The 12,053-nt window shown below is 42.2% G+C and overlaps 1 protein-coding gene across 1 annotated transcript in view; it reads left to right on the plus strand.

Moving 5' to 3' along the window:
* Mthfd1l (methylenetetrahydrofolate dehydrogenase (NADP+ dependent) 1 like) overlaps positions 1 to 12,053 on the plus strand; it is a 189,494-nt gene that overhangs the window by 75,095 nt on the left and 102,346 nt on the right. Inside the window, exons 17-19 of the mRNA XM_032894796.1 lie at positions 938 to 1,014; positions 6,578 to 6,718; positions 7,092 to 7,160. Of these exons, the coding sequence (XP_032750687.1) occupies positions 938 to 1,014; positions 6,578 to 6,718; positions 7,092 to 7,160 (287 nt within the window). The remainder of the gene's footprint in view (positions 1 to 937; positions 1,015 to 6,577; positions 6,719 to 7,091; positions 7,161 to 12,053) is intronic.

Consider the following 12,053-nt stretch of genomic DNA (forward strand, 5'->3'; position numbering starts at 1 on the left):
AGGTAGTAGATGTTGATACTATGGAGGTGCAGCCTGTTAATATTGTAGGTGTTAGTCTATCTTGAAAAATAAGAGTTGGGGGCTCAGCAGTTATGAGCACTGTCTGCTCTTCCAGAGGACCCAGGTTCAATTCCTAGCACCCACAGGGCAGATCACAGCTGCTATACTTTAATGCAGTTCTTCCTGTTGTGGTGACCCTTGACCATAAAATTATTTTTGTTGCTACTTCATGACTGGAACTTTGCCACTGTTATGAATCACAATGTAAACATCTGATATTCAGGGTAACTGATATATGCGACCCCAGAGAGAATGCAAACCACATGTTGAGAAGTGCTGCCCTAGACCTGTGACATAGTAAACGCTCTTCTGCTGTTGGCCATGCTGCTCTGGATTTGCCTACTTTAGATCCCCGACGGAGGAAAAGCCAAACAGCATTTGCCCTTCAAATCTGCATAACATTTCAGATGTGAAGCCTGTCTCAAAACACTCGTTTATAGCTGTGTAATGTTACATTGTGCGTTAGTCCAGTCATCTATCTATGGGAACTTTGGTTCTTTCTACTTTCTGGCCATTGCAAATGGAGCTGCTGTATGCCTGAGTCTGCTTAGGTTTTTTGCCTAACACCTAAGAGTGGAATTACTGGGCCATTTGGCTTTCAAATGTATGAGAAACTGAACTGACTTCTCCACGTGCCTTAGGTGTCCTTGGAAAATACACTTTCAGAACTACTTGTCTCGCTGCCCTAATCAAAAGCACCTCAGCCCAGCCCATCCTCGCCTGATCACCATCATTAAGACACTTACTTGTCGCTGGCATGTGTTTTGACTCCTCCAGTGAAGCAGACCTTAACTCTGGTTTTCTCCTCCTTCCTCAGCGTCTCCCAGCACGGCCTGTCTGTATTTGTTGATTAAATAACTTGCCCGTTCTCTTTCAGTATTGGACACGAATGACCGATTTCTGAGAAAAATAACTATTGGGCAGGGAAGCACGGAGAAAGGATATTCCCGGCAGGTAGGTGGCGCCATATTCCCGGAAGCGTCTGGTCTTTCCTCCTCACCTTGGTGTGTACAGTCTTTGATTTTTGCTCTGGTCCCCGGCTTGCAATGCTGGTGGCACTCCCAGTCTCTCTGGGTGGGATCCCAGCTGCTCTGATGACCTAGGAGTCAGGAGTGTATCAGGATTGGTCTGGAAGTAACAGTATCAGGAGACAGGAAGGTTCCAGTGTCCTCTTCTCTGTGTTTCTGGCTACGTTTCTGGGTGGACTCATTTAGGGAAAGTCCTGTAATAAAAGAACTGTATAACAATGGAAAAGTGAAAGTCTCCAGTTTCATAAACACTTACTAGGTGTAATCACACAGAGAATTTTTCAAAGGATCACAGCTTATAACTCAAAAGCAGACAATGTGGGGGCAGGGGAGTTATGAGCTCTGCCTTCCCTTTAATAGGTCTGTCATGTGGGATAGTGGCACTTAGGAAATATAAATTCATTCCATGATTTTTTTTTTAGCCAGGCTCAAAAGCCCTCTAATTTCCCTTTTTTAATAGTAAACTCTTTCTTTGGAAAGTTTTTAATTTATGGCCTTTTCATTAAATTTTTATTAGTGGAAAAGGTTACTTTTATGATAATAGCCATTTCTCATACTAAATAGGTTTCGGGAACTTCTGCTCTATTTTGAATTAAACAGTAAATGTGGGGAGATTGCCGCACAAGTGTGAAGGTCAGAATTTGGGTTCCCACACCCATATTTATGTTGGATGGACATGGTGAACCACCTGTAACCCAAGTACTTAGGGGACAAAGATGAGATACTCTGGGCCAGCTAGCTATTGATAAGCTCTGGGTTCAAGTGATGGAGCGTGATCAAGGGAGACTCTCCTTATTTAACCTCACACATATATATGTACGCATGCATAACACGCACACACACGCACACACGCACACATGCACACACACACGAAAGGAAGCTGAATTTGGGCTTGAATCAAGAAGCTTGGCTAAGACCATGTACCTTCCTCTGCCCCAGAACTATTCCACACAAACAGATTTCATACAGTTAGCATTATCTATACTAGAAAACAACAGTTATTCCTGAGAAGTTTGGGAGGGAATTCAATAAACAGAGAGGTCAGCCTAGATTTTAGAGGAAGGGCCTCTAAATTCAGAGGTGAGAGGCACCCTACCTCTCAGACCAAGGGGAAACCAGCCACCCTTTGGGGTTAGTGATTTGGGACAACACCTAGATGCTTCTGGATGGTGACATAACTATGGTACTTATACACCTGGTCATAGCCTATACATAAGTGTAACTCAGCCTTGCAGTTCCTGAGTTGGAGTCCAAGATAGGATAGGGTTACTGTCCAACCCATAGGGAACCAATTGCGTAGGAGTCACAGACTGTGAGTCTGACATGATGCTATCTTAACAGTCAAGTGTCACATTTAGAGAACACTAGCTCAGTGTGGTCCTTTTTTGATGAGAACATAGCCTTTTGATGTTTGTATGTTAAATACCTGAAGAATAGCAATGACCCTGGGAATGGCTCCATTGAAGGAGCCAACAGCAGCTCACCCTTCTTGGCGATATGGGTGCAGAAGCTAGACTTGTCTGACATTGTGTCCTCACATATATGAGAGAGAGAGCCTCAAGCTAGCCATCACCTCACATCTAAAGAAATAGATAGAATAAAGACAGACCTGGCCCAGGAAGAGGAGCTCACATACCCAAGGAAACAAAATATGAGACCAATGGACAGAGACTGAATAGAGGGTGAATTCTCAAAGGAGTTAAAGAGCTGTAGAGCCCAAGGAGACTTCACTGGTGCTTCAAAAACTGTGTTAAGATCTAAGAACTTATACCATGGGATCATAGGGTTAAGTACACTAGAGAGGTACTTCTAGCCGAAGAAATCTTTAGAAGTGATTCTTAGAGGGAAAACAATACAAAATTTTGAGAAACATAAAGCACATATCTGAAAATCCTGAAGGCTGTAGGTCTGATTCCCAAACATTCCCACCCCCTCGTTACAAAGGTTCTAGCAGGACGTGACAGCACAGGACTATAATGCCAGCACTCGGGAGGCTAAGATAGGAGTGGTGCAAGATTGAGGCCAGCATTGGCTACATAGAAAGACCCTATCTCAAAAATAGTCTGAGTGGACCAGGAAAGTGGCTCAGTGAGTAAAGTGCCTGATCATGAGTACCTGAGTTCAGGCTCCCAGTACCCATGTAAGGAAAGTCAGGGGAGAGGACATGAACCTGTAATCCCAGCATTGGGGAGGCAGAGGCAGAGGAATCCTTGAGAACTGCTGTACAACAAGTGTAGACTACTCATGGGTAAAAAACAATTGAAGAAGACACTGATGCCAGCCACTGGTGTATGCACATGTGCATGCATACACAACCACACACACACACACACACACACACACAAAAGCAAAAAGGTTTGGGTCAGAGAACTGAGCCTCAGAACAGAGAGGGCACTCTATTCAAAGAACTAATGAGAAGGGATCTTCTCAGTCTGAGGAAAGCAGCATTTTCATTTTAAAAACAAATAGAAAACAGAAAGTGGGGAGGAAACATCAGGCTGAAATTTCAGAACATGAAGAAGAAACTCCTAAGTGCTGCCAGTGAGAAAATGTCCTGATGACTCACAAAGGAATAAAAAAATTCTCAATCAACAGCACCAAATGCCAGGTGGCCTTGGGGAAATTCATTCAGCATCCTGCAGGAGACGGATAATGGAAGCTTCAGCAGGAAGAGAAAAACAGCAGTGCTAATACGGAACACATCGAGAACTTTAGAGAAGAGGGGACACTCCTCCTGGACCAAGACAGCCATTGACGGTCACTATAGAGAGGGACTGTTGCTGACAAAAGGCAGAGACTATGCAGGAAACAATACATCACTTTTGATGTGTCTAAACATCAAGAACTTGAGCATAAAACAAACATTAAGGCTAGTGGTCATCTGGGACATATGACAGTTATTGTACCTAAAATAAGGACATTCAACAATTAATACTCAGACAGGGCTCGTCCCCTGGCCATCTTATATCACACCAAAGGGTCCTATCCCCAAACTCGCCTCTCTTCGCCAACTAAATCCTGCACCTGAATCCCTTCCTATCATGCTGGATTTTGTCCCCTCCTTAAAGCAGAGTTTTGGGTTCTGTATTCTATACTTAGGGCAAACATTTGACACAGTAGGTGGTTGGTGTCAGTAGATTGTTGAACAAATAAAACAAATGACAATTGACAGATATGAAAATAAAATAACACTGTAAAATGGTATCTATATTGCTACAAAGTAAGACAGTTGTGGAAGCTACCTGTGGTGCATGTCTGTAATCCCAGCATTAGGCGACAGAAGCAGATGGATCCCTCTGTGTTTGAGGACAGCCTAGTATACATAGTACAAGTTGAGATTACTTTGCCAGGCTGCTTATATTTTGTATTACGTAAAGTAATGAAGTGTTATATTAGGGTGTTGGTTGCTTGGTATGACCCTTAGGCTCTGTAGATCAGCGTCCTACATTAATAAAGGTAGAACTATATGTCACTGGTTTTATAGGCTACATCAGCTCATATAGATATGTCAACTAACTCATCATTTCTCTTAAGGACATGCGGGCTATTCACAGTGGTTGTCTCTCCTAAATAAATAGGCCGTAGCAAGCATGTTTGTGTTCAGATGTGTACTTTTCTGGTATGATTTTGAAGGTAGATTTCCACGGGTGTAATTGTAGAGTCGGTGTACAACGGTGTGAATTTCTACATTGCTTTCCAGAAATGTTAAGTCCACTCACAGAACTAGCAGTGTTGTCCACTGTCCTTTGTGTTTAAACATGTGGCTAATTGAGAAACAGTATGAACCTCATCCATTTATCCATTGTCAGTAGGTAGCTCAGGATAGCCCCAAATTCATGATCCTCCTGCCTCAGCCTCCCAAATGCTGGAGTTAGAAGCATCCACCATGAGGCTGGCTTATAGTTTTAGAAATAAAGCAATTCCAAGTGAAGCACTTCTACACATATTGTAAATTCTACAAGATGCTTTCTACATAGCTCAAAATGCAAAAATATTTCCAGGCTCAGGTTATGCAGAGAAAACTGTACAATTTTCATCATTTTTTTATGTGATATTTACAGTGCTATTGGAACCTAGAATTCATGCAGTGAAAAATCACTTATGTTTTACATTGAGAGTATAATCATTTAATATAGCTGTATTTAACTTTCAGGCAATATTTTTTTCAGTAAATCAATAGTTAATACAATCTCAATCAGGAAGGAGCCAGCAAGCTCCTTTCTTCCTTCCTTCATTTCCTCATCTGTCAGTGATGGAAGTGAGTAATAAAATGTCTCATGAGGTGATCCCACATGGGCAGAGCCATTCTGTGTCTGTGTATCTGTGTGCCTGTGTCTGTGTCTGTGTCTGTGTGTACATGTGCATGCGTGTGTGTGTGTGTGTGTGTGTGTGTGTGTGTGTGTGTGTGTGTGTGTGTGTGTGTTTGAGTCTGTCTGACTCACACTCCCCATGGGATCTGGAGAATTAAGCTATAGCTTAAGGAAGTGGCTCTGTGCAGAAGTCCCCCAGTGTCTGGATTGCAAGCAGAAAGAAGTACTCATTCCTTGTCTCCACTCTTTGTTCCCATTGGACTCCGTACAACCTGCTGTTGAGCCAAGAGGAGGGAGGAAGAAGCCCTGGGAAGTTTTTGAAGAAAGTTAGAGCTCTCTGGCTGCCATTGCCAGATATGATGTGGCCATATCATCAGAGAGCAGAACACAGAATGGTTCCTTGCCCTTCCTTAGCTGCTAGGCCAAACCTATGCTGAAATTTAACTGTTTGAGAAATGGGCCTCATGCACAGGAACTCTTATCCAACTCTCTTCTCATCCCTCATGGACATATCAATGGGCCTGCTGCTCTGTGGTAGAATGCTCTAGTGGACATAAGATCCTGGGTTTAATTCCTATCTCAACAAAAAGAAGAGAAACAAGATCAGCAGAGTGGAGGGGAACAGAATGACAGACTGACTGCTGTGAATAGAGGTAACTATTAGGTCACTGACTAGTTCATTCAGGGTAGACCAGAAACCCCCTGGGTATTACAGACTGATGTCCCTGCTGGGCATCCAGAAGCAATCTTTCTGTGGTCCCCACCTTTGTGGCCAGACATTCTAGTAATAAAGCTCAGAAGACAGATAGTGACAATAATACTTTTAGGGATGAGAAGGAACCAAACCTGGGGCTTCATATGTCCCAGGTAAGAACTCCAGCGTTGAGCTGCACCCCTGTCCTCGTAAGTACTCAACTGTTAGACTGAAGCAGACTGCAGTTATGTGTTCCACTGAGCAGCAGGTTTCATGGGCCTGACCCGGGTGACTCCTACTGGGCATCGGACAATGTGAGCAGTCTACAGAGGCCACATGCTGTGCACTCTAGGAAAACCACTATGAGTGTGAGCTGTTCCACAAGGGATAGGCCCCAGCTATGATTGCTAAAACCCTGCTCCTGTGGAAGTGTCTAGCCAATGTCATGCCTCAGCTGACCATAGGATCTGCTTTGCGGTCTACAGGCACAGTTTGACATTGCAGTGGCCAGCGAGATCATGGCCGTGCTGGCCTTGACTGATAGCCTCGCTGACATGAAAGAGCGGCTAGGAAGAATGGTGGTGGCCAGTGACAAAGATGGGCAGCCTGTGACAGCTGAGGACTTGGTGAGTATCACTGGTAAGCCCTGGGGAGCTTGCAGTCCGTCAGGAGAATTAAGAGCAGGTGTAGAGTGGGGATTCTGGAAAGTTCTTCACTGCCCATTAACCTCTTAACAAGCCTTGTTGCTTCTTAATGTCTCCATTTGTATCAATAGGAGGTCTGAACCTCGCTGGGACCAGAACACACAAAATGTATTTTATAAGCATTTCATTCTCACCTGTCGTGATGCCTGGTTTGCCTTGACCAGTCTGGGTGGGGCAGACATTGGCAAAGATAGCATTCCCAGGGGCGGGGCCACCTAGAAACAGGATGGGGGAAGGGGACAAATCAGTCATGGCCCCAGTTCTGCTGATTTATGTATCTTTTTCTCACCTGTAGGGAGTGACAGGTGCTCTGACAGTTTTAATGAAAGACGCCATCAAGCCAAATCTAATGCAGACCCTGGAAGTAAGGAGTTTACCTTTTATTTGTTTATTTATTTTGATTGATTTTTTAATGTGTATGTGTTAGGACAGGGGTGCCACATGTACATACATGTACATATATGCATGCTAGGGAAGCCAGAGGCCAACCTCTGATATTATTCCGTGATTTTTGAGTCAGACTCTCTTCACTGGCCTGGAACTCACTGGCCGGCCAGCACCACAGTCTCTCAGTCTCTCCCTCTCCAACACTGGGCTCTCTCTCTCTCTCTCTCCTCTCTCTCTCCTCTCCTCTCTCTCTCTCTCTCTCTCTCTCTGTCCCTCCCTCCCTACCTCTCACCCCCCTCTCAAACTTCCATTGTTCAAACTCAAATCGTTCAGGGCAGGGACCCTGCTGACTGAAGTATCTGACCAGCCCTGATTTTTTTTTTAAATGATTGTTTTTAGCGTAGCATTTGCCTTCATTGGACTGATGTTAGATTATAAGGCAGTATGAACTTTCCCAGTCAAGGAGAGTCTAGGAGGATGTCATCATAACTTCTTGGTCTTCTGTAAATACATACATACATACATACATACATACATACATACATACATACATAAAAAGTTAAAAGTAAATTCGTCCATTCTTAGGTGTGACTTATATCTTGGCTTTGACTTACTGACTAGAAGTAGGAACATAGAAATTAAATATCTGCCTAATACATCCACAGGTGGTACTGCCACATTGGCATGACTTTGCCTACTTCTTAAGCTACTTAATCTATCATGTTAATTATAAATTGTTTGCTTTGTAACTAAATTTTTTTTACAGTAAATACTAAGAAATGATTTCTAAGAACATGTTTTCACCTCACTTTTGTGGTGACACTGGTTTTGTAATCTTGTATACAAACAGTTAAATTTTGTCTTGGCCTCTTTGATTCAAATTGTTCTCTCTCTCTCTCTCTCTCTCTCACTCTCTCTCTCACACACACACACACTCTCTCTCTCTCACTCTCTCACACGCGCGCGCGCACATGTGCACGTGTGCACACACACACATTACAATCTAGTTTCTATGTTGCTGGTCTTATTCATTTGACCTAGCCGTTGTCCAATCCTTTTCTTAGCTATCAGTTTCTAAGATTTGGACTAAAAGATGTCTAAGTTGGGCTCTCGACCTTTCTAATACAGTTCCTCACACAGTGGTGACTCCAACCATAAAATAATTGTCATTGCTACCTTATAACTTCAATCGATCCCTGAAAAAGTGTTGTTCAACAACCTTTAGGGTTGGGACCCTCAGATTGAGAACTACAGGCCTAGGGTGAAACGAAAGTTACCAGCCAATGTGGCAGGCCTGTGAACCTGAGCTGTGCTGACAAGTTGTGAGGTGATTAGAAGGCATCCCTGGGCTTGGAGACAAGGGCCAGACTCCCATTCAACACATGACTGTAGCCCCAATTGAACAAGGAAGAGTCCTGAAAGTACCAGGCCTGCCCCCAACTCTTCTATACATATACACCCCACTCTCCCCCGACCCTGTCCCCATAGCCTGAATTCTTTCTCATGAGCACACGGATGTGCTGTCTGTTGTCTTTAGTCTTAGCAATCTCTGGATCTGGGGATATGCACCCGTGATCCCAGTACTTGAGAGATAGAGGCAGGAGGATAAGAAAATTGAGGTCAGGGACTGAAGAGATGGCTCAACAGTTAAGAACACTGACTGCTCTTCCAGAGGTCCTGAGTTCAATTCCCAGCAACCGCATGGTGGCTCACAACCATCTGTAATGAGATCTAATGCCATCTTCTGGTGTGTCTGAAGACAGCTACAGTGTACTTACATATAATAAATAAATAAATAAATCAAAAGAAAGAAAGAAAGAAAGAAAGAAAGAAAGAAAGAAAGAAAGAAAGAAAGAAAGAAAGAAAGAGAGAAAGAAAATGGAGATCAGTGTAGACTGCACAAAGAACTCCAAGTAAATTTGTTGGTTGCTGTTTTGTCCTAACAACACTGTCCTTTGCCTTACAGAAGCCTTGTAGTTTTATGAGATCCCATTTGTCAATTCTTGATCTTAGAGCATAAGCCATTGGTGTTTTGTTCAGGAAATTTTCTGCTATGCCCATGTGTTCGAGATTCTCCCCCACTTTCTCCTGTATTAGTTTGAGTGTATCTGGTTTGATGTGGAGGTCCTTGGTTCACTTGGACTTAAGCTTTGTACAGGGTGATAAGAATGGATGGATTTGCATTCTTCTACATACTGACCTCCAGTTGAACCAGCATCATTTGTTGAAAATGCTGTCTTTTTGCCATTGGATAGTTTTAGCTCCTTTGTCAAAGATCAAGTGACCATAGGTGTGTGGGTTCATTTCTGAGTCTTCAATTCTATTCCACTGGTCTATCTGCCTGTCTCTGTACCAATACCATGCAGTTTTTATGACTATTACTCTGTAATACTGCTTGAGGTCAGGGATGGTGATTCCCCCAGAAGTTCTTTTGTTGTTGAGTATAGTTTTCACTATCCTGGGGTTTTTTTCTAACTCTATGAAGAATTGAGTTGGAATTTTGATGGGGATTGCATTGAATCTGTAGATTGCTTTTGGCAAAATGGGCATTTTTACTATATTAATCCTGCCAATACATGAGCATGGGAGGTCTTTCCATATTCTGAGATATTCTTCAATCTTTCTTCAGAGACTTGAAGTTCTTGTCATACAGATCTTTCACTTGCTTAGTTAAAGTCACACCGAAGTATTTTATATTATTTGGGACTATTGCAAAGGGTGTCATTTCTCAGCCTATTTATCCTTTGAGTAGAAGGTTATTGATTTAAGTTAATTTTATACCCAGCCACTTTGCTGAAGTTGTTTATCAGGCTTTGAGGTCACTTAAGTATACTATCATATCATCTGCAAATAGTGATATTTTGACTTCTTCCTTTCCAATTTGTATCCCTTTGACTTCCTTTTGTTGTCTGATTGCACTGGCTAGGACTTCGAGTACTGTATTGAATAAGTAGGGAAAGAGTGGGCAGCCTTGTCTAGTCCCTGATTTTAGTGGGATTGCTTCAAGTTTCTCTTATTTAGTATGATATTGGCTACTGGTTTGTTGTATATTGCCTTTACTCTGTTTAGGTATGGGCCTTAAATTCCTGATCTTTCCAAGACTTATGAAGAGGTGTTGAATTTTGTCAAATGCTTTCTCAGCAGCTAATGAGATCATCATGTGGTTTTTTTCTTGAGTTTGTTTATATGGTGGATTACATTGATGGATTTCCGTTTATTGAACCATCTTTGCATCCCTGGGGTGCAGCCTACTTGATCCTAGTGAATTATTATTTTGATGTGTTCTCGGATTCGGTTTGCCAGAATTTTATTGAGTATTTTTGCATCAGTTTTCATAAGGGAAATTGGTCTAAAGTTCTTTTTATTTTGGGGTCTTTATGTGGGTCTATGAAGCGTACTGTGGCTTAATAGAAGGAATTTGGTAGTGCTCCATCTGTTTCTATTTTGTGAAATAGTTTGGACAGTATTGGATGAGGTCTTCTATGAAGGTCTGATGAAATTCTGCACTAAACCCATCTGGTCCTGGGCTCTTTTTGGTTGGGAGACTTTTAATAACTGCTTCTATTTCTTTAGGAGTTATGGGGTTGTTTAGATGGTTTATCTGTTCCTGATTTAACTTTGGTACCTGGTATTTGTCTAGAAAATTGTCCATTTCATCCAGATTTTCTTTTTTTTTTTTTTTTTTTTTTTTTCCGAGCTGGGGACCCAACCCAGGGCCTTGAGCTTGCTGGCAAGTGCTCTACCACTGAGCTAAATCCCCAACCCCATCCAGATTTTCTAGTTTTGTTGAATAGCATATGTACCAAGGGAAGGCCTTGTTGTGCACTAATGGAAGGAGAAGCTCTTGGTCCTGCCAAGGTTGGACCCCCAGTGTAGAGGAGTGTTGGGGGAGGATGGGGAGGGGAACACCCTTATACAAGAAGGGGAGGGGTATGGGATAAGGGGCTTATGTCCAGGAAACCGGGATAGGGAATAACATTTAAAATGTAAATTAAATAAACAAATAAACAAATAAACAAATAAATAAATAAATAAATAAATAAATAAATAAATAAATGAAAAAGAACTGCAAGTCAGCCTGAATTCTATAATGAGAGTCTGTCTTAAAAGAATCACAGTTCAGAGAGGTAGCTCAGTGGTACAGTGCTTTCCTGGGCCTAGCAAAATAATAGTAATTAAGTAAATAGATATTATTAAACCTTTAAGATATCTTCCACTCTGTGAGTCTAATTCTTTAATAAATGAGTTTGTCCTAAGCAATGCTTGGGACATTCACATCGTGTCTAATTTTCATCTATGGTATTGGCTGTTTTAAGATTACTTGAACAGATAATGTATATTAAGAACAAAGCATAGAATTTGATTAAGATGTTTGCATGCGTGAACTCTTGATTCTTAGATACACATTTGGGAGAGGCTTCTGGAATCAGTGACACATCTGCATCCATGGACAGCCTAAACATCTCACTTGCAGGCAATATCTTGTTTTGGATACACCTATTGCTAGTGTCGTAAGAGAGCGTTGGGTACCCCCTACCTCACTACAGGTGGCCGATGGCAGTTTTTCATTGAGCTGTTCCTCAGAAGACTTTGGTAGATTCCGGGACACTGAACGATACCAAGTTCCGCCATAAACTAGGAAGAGCAGGAGTCTGGGTGTATAAGGCATGGATGTTCCTAGCAAACCTCTTCCAGAGCCAGACTGAGAACCTACTGATGACTTAACACGGGAAAGTAATCCTAAGAACTCAAAATATTCCCAAGTCACATAGAGCATTGATGAAGTCACCAAATATCTAGGGCCGTTGTGGCTGCAGACTGTATGCATTATTCCAAATTAAAGTTTAATAAAATTCAAAACACAGTCTTT

The sequence above is a fragment of the Rattus rattus genome, chromosome 2 (genome assembly GCF_011064425.1).
Source record: "Rattus rattus isolate New Zealand chromosome 2, Rrattus_CSIRO_v1, whole genome shotgun sequence".
NCBI lineage: Eukaryota > Metazoa > Chordata > Mammalia > Rodentia > Muridae > Rattus > Rattus rattus.